The sequence below is a fragment of the Rhinopithecus roxellana genome, chromosome 5 (genome assembly GCF_007565055.1).
Source record: "Rhinopithecus roxellana isolate Shanxi Qingling chromosome 5, ASM756505v1, whole genome shotgun sequence".
Lineage (NCBI taxonomy): Eukaryota > Metazoa > Chordata > Mammalia > Primates > Cercopithecidae > Rhinopithecus > Rhinopithecus roxellana.
Genome location: NC_044553.1, coordinates 154,971,458 through 154,993,295, shown reverse-complemented (window position 1 = coordinate 154,993,295; position 21,838 = coordinate 154,971,458). Strand labels below are relative to the sequence as shown.

The window sequence follows — 21,838 nt, the reverse complement described above, 5'->3', positions numbered from 1 at the left end:
CCTGGACAAATTTGTGAAATTTGAAAAACAACTTGAAATTAGAAATTTGAACGTTTGACAAAGCAAATACTTCCATTGGCATCATCACACTTAGAAGTCTGATTTATTTCGCTTGAATCAGAAGTTTCAATGGGAATTGGTGATAGTTACCATTAATCCTCTGCTTTGCTTGTACTCTTTGAGGATACCGTTGATATTTTCCACAAATCCTGTTTGGGCTGCCCACCGGATATTAAAATTCTCCTTCACAAAGAGCGCTTCCATTCTTAAGTTGACCAGTAAGTGGTCAAGACAATCTTGCTAAAAGATAGAGGAAAATTAGAGATTTGTCTTTTTTTGTTGTTTAATTCTGACTATCATAACAGACCAAAATCACTATGGTTATTAAAGAAAGACAATATCCATTCACTAAATGTGGAAGTCAATTAATCCAGCACTGAGTATTTACAGAGCACCTGTGTGATACTATGTTACTTCTGAACAGTCTCCATGTCTACTCTGATGGCGGGCCACATTCTGGCTGAAAGAGTAGGAAGATACTGGAAATCAAATTTTCTTTTTAAAATATTTTAATTGCATCTACTTTTTGAATACTGCAGTTTCATGGTTCAAAATCCAAAAGAACAAAAGGTGTAGAGAAAAATATTCCCACTGGGTGGGGTGGCTCACACCTGTAATCCCAGCACTTTGGGAGGCCCAGGTGGGCGGATCATGAGGTCAGGAGGTTGAGGTCATCCTGGCTAACACAGTGAAATTCCGTCTCTACTAAAAAATACGAAAAATTAGCCGGGTGTGGTGGCGGGCACCAGTAGTCCCAGCTACTTGGGAGGCCGAGGCAGGAGAATGGCATGAACCCAGGAGGTGGAAATTGCAGTGAGCCGAGATCGCACCACTGCACTCCAGCCTGGGCGACAGAGCGAGACTCCATCTCAACAACAACAACAAAAAATTCCCTCTGACCTTTGACCACCACCAACCCAGTTCTGCTTCTCAGGGCAATCAATAGTATTAGTCCTTTCAGAAACATATTCGAGTGCAGTGTTTAAATGCAATTTATTCTTAAAAAGAATTGCATTCTAATGCAAGCTTAAAAAGCACACTGCAAAAAACCCTATTTTTTTGTTGTTGTAATGGAATTGGAATCTCAGCCTGCTGTTTGAATTTTAGAAAGAGGCCAAAGAAAATAATTCCCAGTGTTTGAATGGCATTTTATGCATCAAATAGCTTCCAAATACATTCTGTTTTGTTTCTTCTTTTTTTTTTTTTTGAGATGGAGTTTCTCATTGCCCAGGCTGGAGTGCAACGGTGCGATCTAGGCTCACCACAACCTCCGCTTCCTGGGTTCAAGTGATTCTCCTGCCTCAGCCTCCCAAGTAGCTGCGATTACAGGCATGTGTCACCAAGCCCAGCTAATTTTGTATTTTTAGTAGAGACAGGGTTTCACCCTGTTGGTCACGCTGGTCTCAAACTCCTGACCTCAGGTGATCCACCCACCTTGGTCTCCCAAAGTGCAGGGATTATGGGTATGAGTCACTGTGTCCGGCCCAAATCCATTTTCTGACCACGACCTCTGGGGGTTTTTCAGGAAAGACAGCTGAAGACAAGAGTAAGTTGTCTTAGGGTAGAACACCTGGTGTGGTAGGAGTTGAAGATGGCATTGGAACCTAGGCCTTCTGACACCAAATCCCTCACAGATCAATGTTATTTAGCCAAAACCTATCTGATATTAAAAAAAAAAAAATACTCAATATTATTGAGAAAGATAGTTAAAAAAAAAAAAACAAAAAACACCTCATATACTAACCGTTAAGTCCTTGGTTAGGTATGCATTTTCTCTGGGTATTTTCTGGATTTTTCCAGGGCCAGTATTTTTACTGATACACTGTTAGAGGAAAATTGAAATATTATTTGGTTTACCTGGAAGGCTTTACTTTATATAAAACTCAAATGGACCAGGCACATTTGCTCACGCCTGTAATCCCAACACTTTGGGGGGCCGAGGTGGGCGGATCACCTGAGATCAGGAGTTCGAGACCAACCTGGCCAACATGGTAAAACCCCATCTCCACTAAAAATACAAAAGTTAGCCAGGCGTGGTGGCACGTGCCTGTAGTACCAGCTACTCTGGAGGCTGAGACACAAGAATTGCTTGAACCCAGGAGGCGGAGGTTTCAGTGAGTCGAGATCACACCACGGTACTCCAGCCTGGCTGATAGAGCAAGACTCTGTCTCAAAAACAAACAAATAAACAACCTCAAATGAATGTGAACATAATTGGATTTTTTAAAATAGCATTAGTGCCAGGTAGTGGAGATAACGATCTGCCCTCAAGAGCTCCCAGTGTGAAAAGAGAGACAGAACTGTACACAGTTAATGATCATGTGGAGTGTCTGCAGCTCAGCAAAGGGGATTCTGTGCTATAGTCTGAATGTCTGTGTCCCACAAAATTCACATGTTGAGATCTTCACCCTTAAGCTGATGGTATTAGGAGTTGGGACTTTTAGGAAAGTGGATCATGAGGGTAGAGCCCTCAAGAATGAGATTAGTGGGCCGGGCACGGTGGCTCAAGCCTGTAATCCCAGCACTTTGGGAGGCCGAGACGGGCGGATCACGAGGTCAGGAGATCGAGACCATCCTGGCTAACACGGTGAAACCCCGTCTCTACTAAAAAATACAAAAAACTAGCCGGGCGAGGTGGCGGGCGCCTGTAGTCCCAGCTACTCGGGAGGCTGAGGCAGGAGAATGGCGTAAACCCGGGAGGCGGAGCTTGCAGTGAGCTGAGATCCGGCCACTGTACTCCAGCCTGGGCGACAGAGCGAGACTCCATCTCAAAAAAAAAAAAAAAAAAAAAAAAGAATGAGATTAGTGTCTTATAAAAGGACCCCAGAGAGTACCTTCGCCCCTCCACCATGTGAGGACACAGGGAGAAGGCGACATCTATGAAGCCAAAAAGCGGGCCCTCATCAGACACTGAATGGGAGTATAGGTGTGAGCCACTGCGCCCAGTCAATTCCTTTTCTTTTTAATCTTATTTTCTGTACGCTGCTCTGTGTGTGTGTGTGTGTGTGTGTGTATAAAATAAAACTACATTAATAAATTATAATATATTTATAAATATTAATTTTAATCTACAATGTATATTAAATAAAAACTAAGTAACCATCTGTCATTTTTTTTTCCCCACAATTTTTTTGTTTGTTTGTTTTTGAGACAAGGTCTTGCTCTGTCACCCAGGCTGGAGTGCAGTGGCACAATCTTAGCTCACTGCAACCTCTGCCTCCCAGGTTCAAGCAGTTCTCCTGCCTCAGCCTCCTGAGTAGCTGGGATTACAGTCATGCATCACCACGCCTGGCTAATTTTTGTATTTTTAGTAGAGATGGGGTTTCACCATGATGGTCAGGCTGGTCTCGAACTCCTGATCTCAAGGGATCTGCCTGACTCGGCCTCCCAAAGTGGGATTACAGGCATGAGAAGAGACAAGGTCTTGTTCTATTGCCCAGGCTGGAGTAAGGTGGTGCAATTATAGCTCACTGCAGCCTTGAATTCCTGGGTTCAAGCAATCCTGGCACCTCAGCCTCTCAAGTAGATGAAACTATAGATGTGCACCACCAAGTCTGGCTAATTTTAAAAATTTTTGTAGAGAGGGGGTCTCACTATGCCCAGTGCTGGTCCTGGACTCCTGGCCTAAAGTGATTCTTCCACCTGAACTCTTAAAGTGCTGGAATTACAGGTGTGAGCCACTGTGCCTGGCTGAATCTGCCTTGATCTTGCAGTTCCCAACCTCTGGAACTGTGAACAATAAATGTCTATTGTTTATAAGCTGCTTGGTTTATGGTATTTTGTTGTAGCAGCTCAAACAGACTAAAACAACCTGGGATGAAGACAGACACCTGTCCCATGCAGGAGGTGGGAATGAGGCAGGGAGCGTGCACAGAAAGATAGATGAACTGAATTTCTTTTCTTTTTTTCTTTTTCTTTTTTCTTTTTTTTGACAGGGTCTTGCTCTGTCACCCAGGCTAGTGTGCAGTGGTACAATCTTGGCTCACTGCAACCTCTGCCTCCTGGGCTCAAGTGATCCTCCCACCTCAGCCTCCTGAGTATCTGGGGCTGCAGGCACACCACCATGCCTGGCTGATTTCTGTATTTTTTTTTTTTTTTTTTTTTTTGTGGTAGAGATGGGGTTTCACCATGTTGCTCAGGCTTGAGCTGAATCTTAAAAAATGAATAGGGAGTAGCCAGGAGAAGGCTGCATTAGCTGGGCCACATGGTAGCTGCTTTAGCCAGAGCAGCCTGGACTGGAAGAGGAAACTCTCCCAGATCTAGACTCCTGAAGCTGGGCACAATGGCTCACACCTCTAATCCTAGCACTTTCAGAGGCCGAGGTGGGAGGATCATTTGAGCCCAGGAGTTTGAGGTTACAGTGAGCTATGATCACACCACTGCATTCCAGCCTGGGTGACAGAGCAAGACCCTGTCTCTAAAAAATTAAAAACAAACAAACAAACTTAGCCAGACACTGTGGCTTACCCCTGTAATCCCAGCACTTTGGGAGGTTGAGGCAGGAGGATCACTTGGGCTCAGGAGTTTCAGACCAGACATGGTCTGGTCTCATGGTGAGACCTCATCTTGACAAAAAAGAAAAAGAATGAAAATTAGCCAGGTATGGTGGTGCATGCCTGTGTTCCCAGCTACTTGAAAAACTGAGGCAGGAGGACCTCTTGAGCCCAGGATGTGAAGGGTGCAGTGAGCTATGATCACACCATGGCACTCCAGCCTGGGCGACAGAGCGAGACTCTATCAAAAAACTAAATAAATAAACAAATAAATAATATTAAAAATAGAGCTCCTGGAATTGGCCAATAGGTTGGTGAACCTGACCATATCAACACTTTGGGGCAAGTGCCTGTTGGTGGATTTCAGGGTTCTGGTGTGTCAGCTGCATGTGTGTCTGGGGTGCAGTGATCGCCATCTTCTTAACCTGAGCCCTACAGTGGTCTTTCTTATTTCCCTTTGTGCATATAAGAGAGAAAGGATATTTTGGTAGTACCGTTAAAGTATACACTGCAAATGCAGATAGTGAGTTTGGGTTTTAGGGATATTCTACTGAGGAGTCCCAGTTTTGCTAGCACAACTGATTGTATAACTACACTCCAGGAGGCAAAACTTCTTTTGTTTTGTTTTGTTTTGTTTTTGTTTTTTGAGATGGAGTCTTGCTCAGCAGCCCAGGCTAGAGTTCAGTGGCCCAATCTTGGCTCACTGCAACCACCGTCTCCTGGGTTCAAGCGATTCTCCCGTCTCAGCCTCCCGAGTAGCTGGGATTATAGGCACCCGCCATTCTGCCTGGCTAATTTTTGTATTTTAGTAGAGATGGGGTTTCATCATGTTGGCCAGGCTGGTCTTGAGCTCCTGACCTCAGGTGATCCGCCCACCTTCGACTCCCAAAGTGCTAGGATTACAGGCACGAGCCACCGTGCCTGGCCGGCAAAACTATTTATGATATGTCATCAAAGTATGGGATGAAACCACTGTACCTTGACTATATCTTCCAGGGTATGAACAGACTCATCCACAGCAACCAAGTAGTGAGGCTTTGGCGTGTGATCTATGACGTTTTGTATCACTCTGCAGACCCACAGGTAAAATAATCATCAGAGGGAAAAGGCGAAAGAGATGCAGTAAACTAGAATTCACTGACCACCACCCCCATGACTGGGGGTGGGGTTTGGTGCTTTGATAAGTTATCTCCATTTTCAGTAAGGTCAGGGTTGGGATGGTTATCTGCATTCTCCACATGAGGAAGATGCTAAAGAGTTCGGTGACATTTCTCAGGCTGAAGAGCTGTTGCGGAAGTGGAAGAGCAGCTTTTGACGCCAGATCCATCTGTTTCTGGACCTGTCTTCTTTCTAGCATACTGCCATGTCTCCCAACAAGGGGACCTGACCCCAGTAGGACCCCAGTTTATGAAGCCTTCCCCATCTAGTGGCTCATGTGAGCCTCACAACAGTGCTTTAGGGAGCTATTTTACAAAGTAAGACACAGATTTAGACAAGCTGTGGCTCTTTTAAGGAAGTCACGTAGCAACAGTGCCTAAGCCTGCTTTCCTATTCCGAGTTGCCAAGGTTTCCGAGTGCTTGCCTCTGTGCTGAGGGCGGCACAGGTGTGATCCCACGGAATTCTCACTGCCCTAGCATGTAGGTACTGCTGCTATGCCCGTAAGTAACTTTCCCAAGTTCACACAGCTAGTGAGAGGAAGAGCAGGGATTGGAACAAAAATTAAATAATTCCAGAGAGAAAAAAATAGTGAATAGATGTCTATCACAATAGACTTGTCAATTCTACCTCCATCTTAGCTTCCTTTCAATAAAATGAAAATAAATTGGATCCATGCTTCCCAATGTGCAGTTCACATTCATTTTGTATTTATTTCTTTTTTTTCTATATTTATTTATTTATTCATTTATTTATTTATTTTGAGTCTCGCTCTGTCACCCAGGCTGGCAGGCAGTGGTGTAATCACGGGTCACTGCAGCCTCAACCTCCCAGGCTCAAGTGATCCTCCCACCTCCGCCTCCCAGGTAGCTGGGACTACAGGCACGAGCCACCAAACCCGACTAATTTTTGTATTTTTTGTAGAGACAGGGTTTCACTATGTTGTCCAGCCTGGTCCCGAACTCCTCGGCTCAGGCGATCCTCCCACCTTGGCCTCCCAAAGTGTTTGGATTACAAGCATGAGCCACTATACCTAGCCTATTTTATATCCATTTCTCAGAACATTTCAGCTTTTTGCTTTTTCCTCTGTTAAATATTTGACAATCTTCAAAGAAACCTCTGGGGGGAAAATGCTACTTAAATGGGCCTGTCAAAAGATAAAATTATAACACATCTAGTTAAAGATTTCAATTGGCTTTATTTGTGATTCTAGAATCAGGCAACATTTCAACACATAAAATAGAACAAGTGTGCCAGTGAAATGAGCAGAGGTGGGTGGTTCGACAGGCAGAAAGGGCTGCAGAAAGCAGAAACAAAGAACAAGAAGCACATTGGTCATTTCAAAGTTACTTTCCTCGTAAGACAGGGACAGGTAGAACAACAGAAAGATAACTAATGGGGCTGGGCACAGTGACTCACACCTGTAATCCCAGCATTTTGGGAGGCCGAGGCAGGTGGATCACCTGAGATCAGGAGTTCGAGACCAGCCTGACCAACATGGTGAAACCCTGTCTCTACTAAAAATACAAAAATTAGCCAGGTGTGGTGGCGGGCACCTGTAGTCCCAGCTACTCAGGAGGCTGAGGCAGGAGAATCGCTTGAACCCAGGAGGCAGAGGTTGCAGTGAGCCAAGGTTGTGCCATTGCAGTCCAGCCTGGTGACAGAACAAGACTCCATGTCAAAAGAGAGAGAAAAAAAAAAAAAAATAGAAAGGAAAGATAACTGATAGGTTAGCACCAAGTTACTTCAGGCTACTTTTTGTCATAAGGATGAAAACACAGAGAGTTTTATTATCATAGCTACTGAAGACTGAAACTGGCTTGTTTGGGAAAGTAGCTTTCTCGAAAGGTCAGATAACAGCTTAGTTTCAGTTTGGTGCTGGAACTTTAGCATGGGTGACTCCATTTTGATTTTCAGTCTGGCCTGTTGGGGCCTAGTACAAGAACTTAGTCCAAAACAATGGCCTCCTATAACTTGTTTTTAACAGGCCCCAAGTCCTTCTGTAATGGGAATAATTTCACCCTCTAATTTAAGTTTGGAAGTAATATGTTAAGGACTAATGCCAAGTAAGTTATATTAATAATGTAAAAGACTCTTCTATATCTTTGAAATCCAGTAATGTCATAATGTAAAATCTCTGCAGAAAAAATGGGTATGTTTCGGTCCCTCCATCCCCAGGGATGGAGCAGATCCAGGGTTTTGTAGTGCCTGAAGCTTAGCCCATTTACAGCAAGCTTGTCAAACCACGGCCTGTGGGCCACATGAGGCCCAGGATGGCTTTGAATGCGGCCCAACACACTTTGTAAACTTTCTGAAAACATTATGAGATTTTTTTTTTTAAAGCTCATCAGTTATCGTTAGTGTCAGTGTATTTTATGTGTGACCCAAGACAAATCTTCTTCCAATGTGGCCCAGGGAAGCCAAAAGATTGGATATCCCTGACTTAGAGGATCCTCCTTTAAGAAAAATAATAAAGCGGGGCGCGGTGGCTCGCGCCTGTAATCCCAGCACTTTGGGAGGCCGAGGTGGATGGATCACGAGGTCAGGAGATCGAGACCATCCTGGCTGACATGGTGAAACCCCATCTCTACCAAAAATATAAAAAAATTAGCCGGGCATGGTGGCAGGCGCCTGTAGTCCCAGCTACTCGGAAGGCTGAGGCAGGAGAATGGCCTGAACCCGGGAGGCGGAGCTTGCAGTGAGCAGAGATCATGCCACTCACTCCAGCCTGGGGGACAGAGTGAGACTCCGTCTCAAAAATAATAATAATAATAATAATAATAATAATAATAATAAAAATGAGGTTCAGGGTCTCGGAAAGGGATCTGCTCAGGGGCATGGCCCTGAAGTTTAAACTTCCTTCATTTCCCAGTAAATCTAGAAATTCATCTGAGATTGTGACTAATTTGCCAGTGGCCAGTGGATGAGGGAAAGAGCGGGAATCTGGAAGCCAGGACCTCGGGGAAGTGCCGAAAGTGCTCCCTTCTGGGCATGTGCCGCAGAGGCGACAGAATGAAGTCCCCGGAAGCTGGAGCTGATGAACCACAAACACAGTGAACCAGCTCATTGACCTCACATTGAAGTCAGGGTCTTCAAAGGAGGAGAGAAGTTTCTGGATCTGCCTGAATACAGGGTTTAGATACTCTGTGAGTATAAAAAAACATATGTCAACTTGACCTACAACTGTCAAAGAAGAAAAAAGCTTCAGGTTTACAGTTTTCCATCTGAATTCTAGAATTTAAATTGGTGGGTTAGACATAGTAATCTCATCTGGGACAAAGGAATAAGAAACTATATCCTCAGAATGCACATACCAAATTCTTTCTTTTCCAAAATTGGAGGGCATTGCTATTCTGCCGATAGTTTCTAAGAGATGAACCTGAACTTGTCACCAGAAAGTAGAACTTTTGAACAGTGGACACTATTTCTTTAGATGCAAAATGGAGAAGACGGTACCTTCTGCATAGGGTTGTTATGAAGAACAAACACAATAATGCATGTAAGGGTCTTAGCACTGGGCAGATGCTCAAAAAGTATTAGCCTACAAACAAACACATTAACCAGTTCTACGAAGGTCATGTCTCTGGGAGAATGCTTACCCTGCTAGATCAAGAACATGGATTGTTGGAATTACATTTGTTCCATTGCCAAAAACTGGTAATGCAGGAATCTCACCCAACCAAGCCATCTGAAAGAAAAGCAAAATCATGTCCCCCAGTTATACATGGATGGCTATTACAGCTCACACATAAGTCTACAGTCAGAGGCATCCAAAAGGCCTAGCTATCTGCTTACGTAATTTCCTCCAGGGGGTGTTTTATAAATCAGTCCTGATGAGATTTAGGATCAAATTCTGCCAAGAGAAATAACGTGTAGCCTTGGGACTGAAATACTTTTCAAGAAATCTACAACCAGTTGTATTTAGTAGCTATATGCATGCCATCTACATAGAGAAGAAATGTTTTCACATGCATGATGTCTTAATTCTCACAAAAAAGACACATTAAAATTTAAAATTACCCCCACCAGTAGGGATGAAGTGACGGGAAATAATTACCATCAGTACAGGAGCGAAATGCTTAGTGGATAAAGTAGCGTGCAGGAGGTTACACTTGTGAGAGCTTGGACTGGAACCCCAATCCTCAGAGTCCAAATCCTCGTCTTTTCTTCTCATTAAGTATTTCAGTAACCAAAGAGACATGCTGAGTACTGTTTAAGTGTCACGTATTAGATTATTTTGAATTGTTGTTGAGTGAAAGATGTAGGGGTGGGGGTCACAGTAGACCACTGGGTCTTGTAAGGTATTTTGGACTTCAAGAAAGTGTTGAAGGGTTCTAAGCAGTGACGTGACACCAGCAGGCTTGCTTCTGTTGCCTTGTGGAGAAGTGGTGGGAAGGAGAGTCCGATGGGGAGAGAGAGATGATGGCAGGTGTGCAGGCGAGATAGGGTAGCCTAGCTTGGAGGTGGGAAGTGCACGGAGTGGGGATGGAGAGAAGGGAGATGTTGAGGAGGCTGACTGTAGAAACTGGGAATTTTGTGATGGGTAATGTGAAAGGAAAATAAATCTTGGGACCCCCAAAATCACTAAGCCAAAGGCAAAAGTCAAGCTGGGAACTACATAAAGCAAACCTGTCTCTCGTTCAAAGATTTTATTTTTGTTTCCTTTTTATAAATTATTATTATTTTTTGAGATTTCGAGATGGAGTCTTGCTGTCACCCAGGCTGCAGTGCAGTGGCACAATCTTGGCTTACTGCAACCTCTGCCTCCCAGGTTTAAGCGATTCTCCTCCCTCAGCCTCCCAAGTAGCTGGGATCACAGGCATGTGCCACCACACCTCGCTAATTTTTGTATTTTTAGTAGAGATGGGGGTTTCACCATGTTGGCCAGGCTGATCTTGAACTCCTGACCTCAGGTGATCCACCCGCCTCGGCCTCCCAATATGCTGGGATTACAGGCATGAGCCTCATTCAAAGATTTTAAAAGCTACATACCTTCCTCACAATTTGCCTACTAGGAAATTATTTGTAGGCCCCCAGAGCTTTACCCGAAAACAGTTCTGTTGAATTTCACCCTGACAATGTAAATTGACAGCTTATCTTCACAGGTACAAGACAAGGACAGAACTCAAAGTCATCCCTAGGCTCACCTGACAAATGCATATCTGATTGCTTCCTCTGCCCTGTGTTTATTTTATCTTACGTAAAAATGCAGATTCGCTGAGCTAGATAAATGCATAAGTGACTATTCCTCTACCCTTCCCTCATGTTGAACAGCTGATCAAAGACTCAAAAGAATACACCCACTTGCCTCTTATCTACCCACACCTTTTATTTATTTTTTGTAGACACAGGGTTTCACCATGTTGCCCACGCTGGTCTCAAACTTCTGGGTTCAAGCCATCCACTCACACTGGCCTCTCAAAGTGCTTTACTGGGACTATAGGCATCAGCCACCATGCCTGGCTTACCCACATCTTAAAAAAGATTCTTCCTCTTTCTCTAATATCTACCCTTTTCCCTTTAAATACTGAAGCACTCTAAGTCATCTTTGGAGAAAGGCACAGGCCTGTCTCCTTGGCATGCATCCTTATCCTTGGCACAATAAACTTCTAAATTGATTGAGACGTGTCTCAGAAACTTTTTTGGTTTGCAGTAAGGCGGGAGGAGTTGGATTCTGATCATGCAGCTGGTTGGAGGGTTGCCCCATTTTCTGAGATGGGGCCTTGGAGGAGGAGCAGGGTTGGGGATGACTGTAGGTATAGTTTGGATTTGGGAAAGACATCCAAGTTGAGGTGCTGAATAGGCAGCGGGACCTACAGAGCTAGAACTTACAAGAGAGAGAGCCTTGCTGGAGACTGAAGTCTGAGTCATTGGTATCAGTCATAGGAATAAACAGACCAAGGGAGAGAGAGCAGAAGGTGAAGAAAAAAGGTCTAGGGCCGAGGCCTGAGAATGCCAAGATTCAGTGAGCAGGCAGGTGAGAACAGCGCCAAGATTCAGTGAGCAGGCAGGTGAGAACAGCTGAGAATGGACAATGAGAAAGAGCTTCCTTGAGCTTCTCCTCTGCAACTGTCATATCTCTTGTATTAAAAAAATCAGTTCAAGGCTGGGCACAGTGGCTCACGCCTGTAATCCCAGCACTTTGGAGGCTGAGGCAGGCAGATCACAAAGTCAGGAGTTCAAGACCAGCCCGGCCAATATGGGGAAACTCCGTCTCTACTAAAAATACAAAAATTAGCCGGGCATGGTGGTGTGCACCTGTAATCCCAGTTACTCAGGAGGCTGAGGCAGGAGGAATTGCTTGAACCCAGGAGGTAGAGATTGCAGTGAGTTGAGATTGCGCCACTGCACTCCAGCCTGAGCGAAAGAGATAGGCTCCCTCTTTAAATAAATAAATAAATAAATAATCAAATAACAATTAAAAATTGGTTCAACCAACCTTTCTTGACTACACTTTTTCCTTTAACTCCTGCCTTCTTTCTTTGCACCTCTTCCTTTTACAGGAAAATTCCTTGAAATATTTTTCTATTCTCATTGTCTTCAATTCCCCTCCAGCTGTTCCCTCTTGAACCTACGTCTATTAGACTTTTGTTCCACCCAGTGCCAAAAAATTCAGTGGTCAATTTGCAGGTTTCATCTTAGTTGATTATCTGCAGTATCTGACACAATTTGTCATTATTTCTTTTCAAAAACTTTTTTTTTTTTTTTTTTTTTTTTTTTTTGAGACAGAGTCTCACTCTGTCACCCAGGCTGGAGTGCAGTGGCGCAATCTCGGCTCACTGCAAGCTCACACCTGCCTCAGCCTCCCGAGTAGCTGGGACTACAGGTGCCCGCCACCATGCCTGGCTAATTTTTTATATTTTTAGTAGAGACGGGGTTTCACTGTGTTAGCCAGGATGGTCTCGATCTCCTGACCTCGTGATCTGCCTGCCTCAGCCTCCCAAAGTGCTTGGATTACAGGCATGAGCCACCATACCAGGCCAAAAACATTTTTTTAATAATTATTTACTCTCTCTTATTTCCTCTCCTGCCTCCTGCCCACCTTCTCAACCTCCTTTTCTAATTCCTTCCCATTTCCCTATAACCTCCAATATTGGAGGGTTCCAAGACTCAGTCCTCAAGCCCTTATCTCTTCTCCATGTTCATTCACTAGTTTATGTCATCCAGTCCCAAGGATTTAAGTACCCACTGTATACTGACAGCTTCCATGATTATGTCTCCAGACCTGACCTCCCCCATGATCACCAAACTCTTTATGTCCAATTGCCTACCCAGTATCTATACTTGGATATGAATTATCTCAAACTTCCTGAACTTTTCTTTTCTTTTCTTTTTTTTTTTTTTTGAGGAGGAGTCTCGCTCTGTCGCCCAGGCTGGAGTGCAGTGGCGTGATCTCGGCTCACTGCAAGCTTCGCCTCCCAGGTTCCCGCCATTCTCCCGCCTCAGCCTCCGAGTAGCTGGGACTACAGGCGCCGCCACCTCGCCCGGCTAGTTTTTTGTATTTTTTAGTAGAGACGGGGTTTCACCGTGTTAGCCAGGAGGGTCTCGATCTCCTGACCTCGTGATCCACCCGCCTCGGCCTCCCAAAGTGCTGGGATTACAGGCTTGAGCCACCGCGCCCGGCCACTTCCTGAACTTTTCATTGCATTGTACCCCAACCAGCTCCATTCCCTGACTTCCTCGTCTCAATAAATGGCAGTGCCATACTTCTAGTTGCTTAGACCAAAATTCTTCAAGTTATCCTTTACTTTGTTTCTGTCATCCTTACCTCCAAGCTTTGAACGAATCCCACTGACTCTCTCTTCAAAACACGTCTGAAATCTGAAGTTTCCAGTGTCCCCACCATTCCCACCCAGGTCTCAGGCACTACCCTCCTCGCTGGTTTCCTTGCTTCCTGCTCCTGCCCTTGCCCCAAATAGTACATCCCCAGCACAGCAGAAGGAGAAAGCCGTCCTTTTCTATCACATGGATTATGTTGCTTCTGTGCTCAAACAGTCTAATGGTTGCCCAACTCACTCAGAAAGAAAGCCAGGGCTTCACGAGGGGCTACGAGTCTGGGCTTGGTCTGACTCTCTCATTACCGCTTTCATCTCATTACCACCGTTCTCCCATACTTCAGCTAGATTCATCTAGATTGGCCTTCAAATGTAGCCAGCACATTTCTGCCTCACTTCTTTGCAGTTACAATTCCCACTGCCTGGGATGCCTTTCTTCAGAAAGCCGATTAGCCAGCTCCCTCATTGCCTTTCCCTTCCTACTCAAATGTCACATCGTTGGAAAGACCTTCCTCAACCTTCCTATATAAGACGTAACACCCCCCAGCCCCGCCAACTTACTCCCCAGCACTCTCTGCCTTTCTCTGCTTTTTTGTTTTCCATACCCTGATTCAACATCTGAAATACTCAATATTTACTGACTTGTTTATTATCTATCTCTTTCTCCACCCCGCCAGAATGTAAGCTTCGCAAGAGGAGGGACTTTATTATTTTACTGTATCTCAAGTACCTACAACAGTTTCCAGCACCTGGTGGGCACTAGATCAATATTTGTTTCATGAATGAAAGGAGATACAATTTTTCTTTATTATTTTGAGAGTGGTGAATACAAGTTAATAATGGGAAAGAAACGTAGGTCTTTGTGGTCACATCCGTACTTTCTTTCAGTTTCTGCTGTTCTATTGCACTAACCACATCCGAAGCAATCAGAAACACCTTCCCTTCAAATTGTGTATCTTTATCGTAAGACACTTTTAAACATTCCATGTCATCACTGAAAAGCCATACCTTAAAAAATGTGTGTAACATGCCTCCTTCTGCTCCATACTGGAGTCCAGCAGCAACTACATAAGTTGCAAATTTTCTGGTCTATTAGATAAAATACAGAAGAAAAAAGCTGGATGTAATATTATTAATCATATTGAACCAGATTATTTTAGTAGTTAAAATGAGCACTTTTGGAACTTCCGTCAACTCTTGCAGGTTACTGAGGTATTGTTCAGAATAAAATCGTATCTCTCAAAGGGAGAAACAACACCCCACACTATTCAGGAATACCTCTGACCACTATTACAATTTAACAAGGACTCCTAATTAAATTAAAGCCTGGGTTTTTGTGAAAACTTAGTACCTGTAAGCTGTATGCTGGGCACTGAGGGGGAAAAGAAGATAGAAAAACAGGTCTTTCCATGAGGATCTTTAATGATCTAGTACATGAAACCAAGAAGCTGGTGATGGGCCTTAACATAGGGATGGAAATTCACATGGATTGTCCACTTCACCCTGGATGAGCAGTTTAGGCACTGTAAGAACTGGCCTCAATATTTCTTTATTTTTAATTTTTAATATTTGTGGGTATATACTAAGTATATATATTTATGGGGGTGTATGAGATGTTTCAATACAGGAATGCAATGTGAAATAAGCACACCATGGAGAACGGGGTATCCATCCCTTCAAGCATTTATCCATTGAGTTACAAACACTCCAATTACACTCTTTTAGGTTATTTAAAAACCTACAGTTCAGTTATTACTGACTATAGTCACCTTGTTGTGCTATCAAATAGTAGGTCTTATTCATTCTTTCTAACTTTTTTTGTACTCATTCACTATCCCTTCCTCCCCCCACCCCCTAGTACCCTTCTCAGCCTCTACTCTCTGCCTCCATATTTAACCAGATAAGCTCAAAATACCATCTTTATTATTGATATGAGCTCTACTTGAGGCCATGCCTTAGGTGAGCTATGATGATGAGCTTCCTAACCCTGAATCTGGAATAAAATTAACTTTTCCAACCAGTCCCAGGCAACACTGGACAACGAGGGACTTCTCCACATGGTGGCCTGCTGCTGTAAGTCTCAGAGCATGAGGAAGGTGAAATGCACAGTAGCCACCATCCGTGGAGTCCCAGAGAGAAGGGAAGGAGGAGGGGCCAAGCTCACATGGCCAGGCCCTTCCCAAACCCACCAATCAGAAAAGTCGCTTGAGCTTCTTCAGGCGAACAGGGGATGGTGCAAGAAGATAGGAGTTTTTTGTTTGTTTTGAGACAGAGTTTCACTTGTTGCCCAGGCTGGAGTGCCGTGGCATAATCTAGGCTCACCGCAACCTCGGCCTCCTGGGTTCAACTGATTCTCCTGCCTCAGCCTCCCAAGTAGCTGGGATTACAGGCGAGAACCACCATGCCCAGGTAATTTTTGTAGTTTTAATAGAGACAGGGTTTCACCATGTTGGCCAGGCTGGTCTTGAACTCCTGACCTCAAGTGATCCGCCTGCCTCGGCCTCCCAAAGTGCTGGGATTATAGGCGTGAGCCACCGTGCCCAGCCTACAGGAGTTTTTAGGAAGAATGTTACTCAGGCTCTTGTGGGAAGATAGTGATCCCACCTCACAAATATTAGGCCTGAGAAGGGGGACATAACCACAAACACGATAGAGATTTTAAAAGTTATAAGAGAGACTTATGGAAAACTTTCTGCCAACTCAATTGAAAATTTAGCCTAAAGGGCTCATTTCTTGCCCCCAAACTCCTGCTAACTGCCTTCCCACAGTCCAGGACAGTTTTTCAACCAAAGTCTACCAAACAGTCAAAGGATAAGCCCAGAGGCAGAGCAAGATGGTGGGATGGAAGCCTCCCCCGCAAGGACAATAACCACACAGAGAAAAGCTTCATAAGAACCAAAAATCAGGTGAGCCCTCATCGCACCTATGTTAACTTCATATTGCTGAAAGAGGCACCGAAGAACCAGAAAAAACAGTTTGGAATCGCCAAAGCCACCCACCCCCGCCAGCAGGAGCGCATCTCTGGGCGCTGCAGGAGGGAGAACACAACATTGAGAGGCATTGAACTCAGCACTGTCCTGTTAGGGCAAAAAGGAAAACCAGACCAAACGCAGCTGACACCCGCCCAGCCCACGGAAGGAGCATTTAAACCAGTCCGAGTCAGAGGGGACTTTCTGGTATCAGTGGTCAGAACTTAAGTGCCTCCAAACCTCGCCACCGAGGGCTATAGCGCTCTGTGTCTCCAAGCAAACTTGAAAGACAGTCCAGGCCATAAGGACTGCAACTCTAGGTGAGTTCCAGTGCTGAGCGAGGCCCAGTGACAGTGGACTGGAGAGGGCACACAACATACCGAGACACCAGCTGGGGCAGCCAAGGGAGAGCTGGCACCACCTCTCTAACGCCAGGCTGCACAGCTCGCGGCTCCAAAGAGACCCCTTCCTTCCACGTGAGGAGCAGAGAGGGAAGAGTGGGGGGAACTTTGTCTTGCATCTAGGACACCAGCTCAGTCACAGCAGGAAGGGGCACCTGTGAGTAGGGAGGCCCTCATTCTAGGCCCTCGCTCGCAGATGACATTTCTTGACACAACCTGGGCCAGAAGGGAACCTGCTGCCCTGAAGGAAAGGACCTAGTCTCGGCAGCATTCATCGCCTGCTAACTGGAGAGCCCTTGGGCCCTGAATAACCAGCATTGATACCCAGGTACTATGTCGAGGGCCTTGGATGAGACTTGCTGGCTTCAGGTGACATTCAGCACATTCCCAGCTGTGGTGACTACTGGGCAAAACTCCTTCTGCTTGAGAAAAGCAGAGGGAACAGTAAAGGGGACTTTGTCTTGCACCTTAGGTGCCAGCATGGCGAAAGTTGGGTAGAGCACGAAGCAGGCTCTTGGAGTCCCTGCCATGACCTGACTCTTGAATGGCATTTCTGGACCTGTCCTGGGACAGAGGGGAGCCCATTTTCCTGAAGGGTGAGTCCCAGGCCAGGCAGCAGTCAAGACCAGCTGACTTAAGAGACCTTGGACCCTAAGGGAACATCAGCACTAGTCTGTCAGCACTCCTTGTGGCCTGGGGTGGCTACTGGGTGAGGCTCCTCTGTCTTTGGAAAGAAGAGGGAAGACTGGGAAGGACTATGTCTTGTGGTTTGAGTGCTAGCTCAGCCGCAATACAACAGAACACCAGGTAGACTTAGTTTATCACTAAGGTTTATCACTGTAGTCCCTGACTCCCAGATGGCACTTCTTGACCCACCTGGGACCTGGGGGACCTTGCCACCCTGAAGGGAAGGACACAGGCCTGGCTGGTTATGTGACCTGCTGATTGTGGAGCCCCAGAGCCCTGAGTGAACAAAAGCAGTAACCAGGGAGTGGTTACAGCAGGCCTTGGGCAAGATCCAGTGCTGTGCTGGCTTCAGGTCTGACCCAGCACAGTCATAGTGGTGGTGCCTACAGGGGTGCTTGTGTCACTCCACCCCCAGCTTTAGGTGGCTTAGAACAGAGAGAGAGAGAGAGAGAGAGAGAGAGAGAGAGAGAGAGACACTCTGTATATTTAGGAGAATGTAAGGGAAGAGAACAAGAGTCTGCCTGGTAATCCAGAGAATTCTTCCAGATTTAGTCTAAGACTATCAAGGTAATACCTCTATGAGTCTGCAGGAACTGCAGCATCACTGGGCTTGGGGTGCCCCCTAAAGCAGATACAACATAGATCATAACACATAAGTCCTTTCAAATATCTGGAATGCCTTCCCAAGAGGGACAGGTACAAACAAGCCCAGATAGTAAAGACAGCAATAAATACCCAACTCTTCAATGCCCAGACACCGAAGTACATCAACTAGCATCAACACAACCCAGGAAAGCATGACCTCACCAAATGAACTAAATAAGGTACCAGGGATCAATCCTGGCAAAAGAGAGATATGTGACCTTTCAGACAGAGAATTCAAAATTTAGCTGTATTGAGGAAAGTCAAAGAAAATCAAGAAAACACAGAGAAGGAATTCAGAATTCCATCAGATGACTTTAACAAAGAGATTGAAATAATTTTAAAAAATCAAGCAGAAACTCCGGAACTGAAAAATGCAATTGCTATACTGAAGAATGAATCAGAGTCCTTTAATAGCAAAATTGATCAAAGAAGAAAGAGTGAGCTTGAAAACCCCCTATTAAAAAATATAGTCAGAGGAAAAAACCAGAAGCTTCTTCTCCTCCAAAGGATCACAGCTCCTCACCAGCAACGGAACAAAGCTGGATGGAGAATGACTTTGATGAGCTGACAGAAGTAGGCTTCCGAAGGTCGGTAATAACAAACTTCTCCAAGCTAAAGGAGGATGTTCGAACCCATTGCAAAGAAGCTAAAAACCTTGAAAAAAGATTAGACAAATGGCAACTAGAATAAATGGTGTAGAAAAGACCTTAAATGACCTGAGGAGCTAAAAACCATGGCATGAGAACTACGTAATGCATGCACAAGCTTTAGTAGACAATTCGATCAACTGGAAGAAAGGGTATCAGTGATTGAAGGTCAAATTAATGAAATGAAGTGAGAAGAGAAGTTTAGAGAAAAAAGAGTAAAGAGAAATGAACAAAGCCTCCACGAGATATTGGACTATGTGAAAAGACCAAATCTACATTTGACTGGTGTACCTGAAAGTGACGGGGAGAATGGAACCAAACTGGAAAACAACTTTCAGGATATTATCCAGGAGAACTTCCCCAACCTAGCAAGGCAGGCCAACATTCAAATTCAGGAAATACAGAGAACACCACAAAGATACTCCTCGAGAAGAGCAACTCCAAGGCACATAATTGTCAAATTCACCAAGGTTGAAATGAAAGAAAAAATGTTAAGGGCAGCCAGAGACAAAGGTCAAGTTACCCACAAAGGGAAGCCCATCAGAGTAACAGCAGACCTCTCAGCAGAAACCCTACCAGCCAGAAGAGAGTGGGGGCCAATATTCAACATTCCTCAAGAAAAGAATTTTCAACCCAGAATTTCATATCCAGCCAAACTAAGCTTCATAAGTGAAGGATAAATAAAATCCTTTACAGACCAGCAAATGCTGAGAGATTTTGTCACCACCAGGCCTTCCTTACAAGAGCACTAAGCGAGGAAGCACTAAATGAGGAAAGCACTAAACGAGGAAAGGAACAACCAGTATCAGCCACTGCAAAAGCATGCCAAATTGTAAAGATCATGGATGCTAGGAAGAAACCACATGAACTAACAGGCAAAATAACCAGCTAACATCATAATGACAGGATCAAATTCACACATAACAATATTAATCTTATATGTAAATGGGCTAAATGCCCCAATTAAAAGACATAGACTGGCAAATTGGATAAAGAGTCAAGACCCATCAGTGTGCTGTATTCAGGAGACCCATCTCACATGCAGAGACACACATAGGCTCAAAATAAAGGGATGGAGGAAGATCTACCAAGCAAATGGAAAGCAAGAAAAAGAGCAGGGGTTGCAATCCTGGTGAGAGAGGGAATGCCCTCTCTCACCACTCCTATTCAACGTAGTGTTGGAAGTTCTGGCCAGGGCAATCAGGCAAAAGAAAGAAAAGGGTATTCAATTAGGAAAAGAGGAAGTCAAATTGTCCTGATAAAACAGACTTTAAACCAACAAACATCAAAAGAGACAAAGAAGGCCATTACATAATGGTAAAGGGATCAATTCAATAAGAAGAACTAACTATCCTAAATATATATGCAGCCAATACAGGAGCACCCAGATTCATAAAGCAAGTCCTTAGAGACCTACAAAGAGGCTTAGACTCCCACACAATAATAATGGGAGACTTTAACACCCCACTGTCAATATTAGACAGATCAATGAGACAGAAAGTTAAGAAGGATATCCAGGACTTGAACTCAGCTCTGCACCAAGCAGACCCAATAGACATCTACAGAACTCTCCACCCCAAATCAACAGAATATACATTCTTCTCAGCACAACATCGCACTTATTCCAAAATTGACCACACAGTTGGAAGTAAAGCACTCCTCAGCAAATGTAAAAGAACAGAAATCACAACAAACTGTCTCTCAGACCACAGTGAAATCAAATTAGAATGCAGGATTAAGAAACTCCCTCCAAACTGCTCAACTACATGGAAACTGAACAACCTGCTTCTGAATGACTACTGGGTACATAACGAAATGAAAGCATAAAAAAAGATGTTCTTTGAAACCAATGAGAACAAAGACACAACCTACCAGAATCTCTGGGACACATTTAAAGCAGTGTGTTAGATGGAAATTTATAGCACTAAATGCCCACAAGAGAAACGAGGAAAGATCTAAAATCAACACCCTAACATCACAGTTAAAAGAACTAGAGAAGCAAGAGCAAACACATTCAAAAGCTAGAAGAAGGCAAGAAATAGCTAAGATTAGAGCAGAACTGAAGGAGATGGAGAAACAAAAAGCCCTTCAGAGCTGGTTTTTTGAAAAGATAAACAAAACAGACCACTAGCAAGACTAATAAAGAAGAAAAGAGAGAAGAATCAAATAGACGCAATAAAAATGACAAAGAGATATCACTACCGATCCCACAGAAATACAAACTACCATCAGAGAACACTATAAACACTTCTATGCAAATAAACTAGAAAATCTAGAAGAAATGGATGAATTCCTGGACATACACACCCTCCCAAGACTAAACCAGGAAGACGTTGAATTCCTGAATAGACCAATAACAGGCTCTGAAATTGAGGCAATAATTAACAGCCTACGAACCAAAAAAAGTCCAGGACCGGATGGATTCACAGCCGAATTCTACCAGAGGTACAAAGAGGAGCTGGAACCATTCCTTCTGAAACTATTCCAATCAATAGAAAAAGAGGGAATCCTCCCTAACTCTTTTTTTTTTTCTGAGACGGAGTCTCGCTCTGTCGCCCAGGCTGGAGTGCAGTGGCCGGATCTCAGCTCACTGCAAGCTCCGCCTCCCGGGTTCACGCTATTCTCCTGCCTCAGCCTCCCGAGTAGTTGGGACTACAGGCGCCCGCCACTGCGCCTGGCTAGTTTTTTTATTTTTTAGTAGAGGCGGGGTTTCACCATGTTCGCCAGGATGGTCTCGATCTCCTGACCTCGTGATCCACCCGTCTCGGCCTCCCAAAGTGCTGGGATTACAGGTTTGAGCCACCGCGCCCGGCCCCTAACTCATTTTATGAGGCCAGCATCATCCTGATACCAAAGCCTGGCAGAGACACAACAAAAAAAGAGAATTTTAGACCAATATTCCTGATGAATATCAATGCGAAAATCCTCAATAAAATACTGGCAAACTGATTCCAGCAGCACATCAAAAAGTTTATCCACCAAGATCAAGTTGGCTTCATCCCTGG

General features: G+C 44.5%; 1 protein-coding gene across 5 annotated transcripts in view; it reads right to left on the bottom strand.

Annotated features, from left to right (window-relative positions):
* AK7 (adenylate kinase 7) overlaps window positions 1–21,838 on the bottom strand; it is a 100,992-nt gene that overhangs the window by 39,778 nt on the left and 39,376 nt on the right. For 4 of the 5 annotated variants that reach the window (XM_010353682.2, XM_030930940.1, XM_030930941.1 and 1 more), the window contains exons 6-10: window positions 14,493–14,573; window positions 9,309–9,397; window positions 5,532–5,622; window positions 1,805–1,882; window positions 151–300 (exon numbers count right to left, since the gene is read on the bottom strand). In XM_010353682.2, coding sequence (XP_010351984.1) covers window positions 151–300; window positions 1,805–1,882; window positions 5,532–5,622; window positions 9,309–9,397; window positions 14,493–14,573 — 489 coding nt within the window. The remainder of the gene's footprint in view (window positions 1–150; window positions 301–1,804; window positions 1,883–5,531; window positions 5,623–9,308; window positions 9,398–14,492; window positions 14,574–21,838) is intronic. The other variant, XM_030930942.1, reaches the window with a different exon arrangement.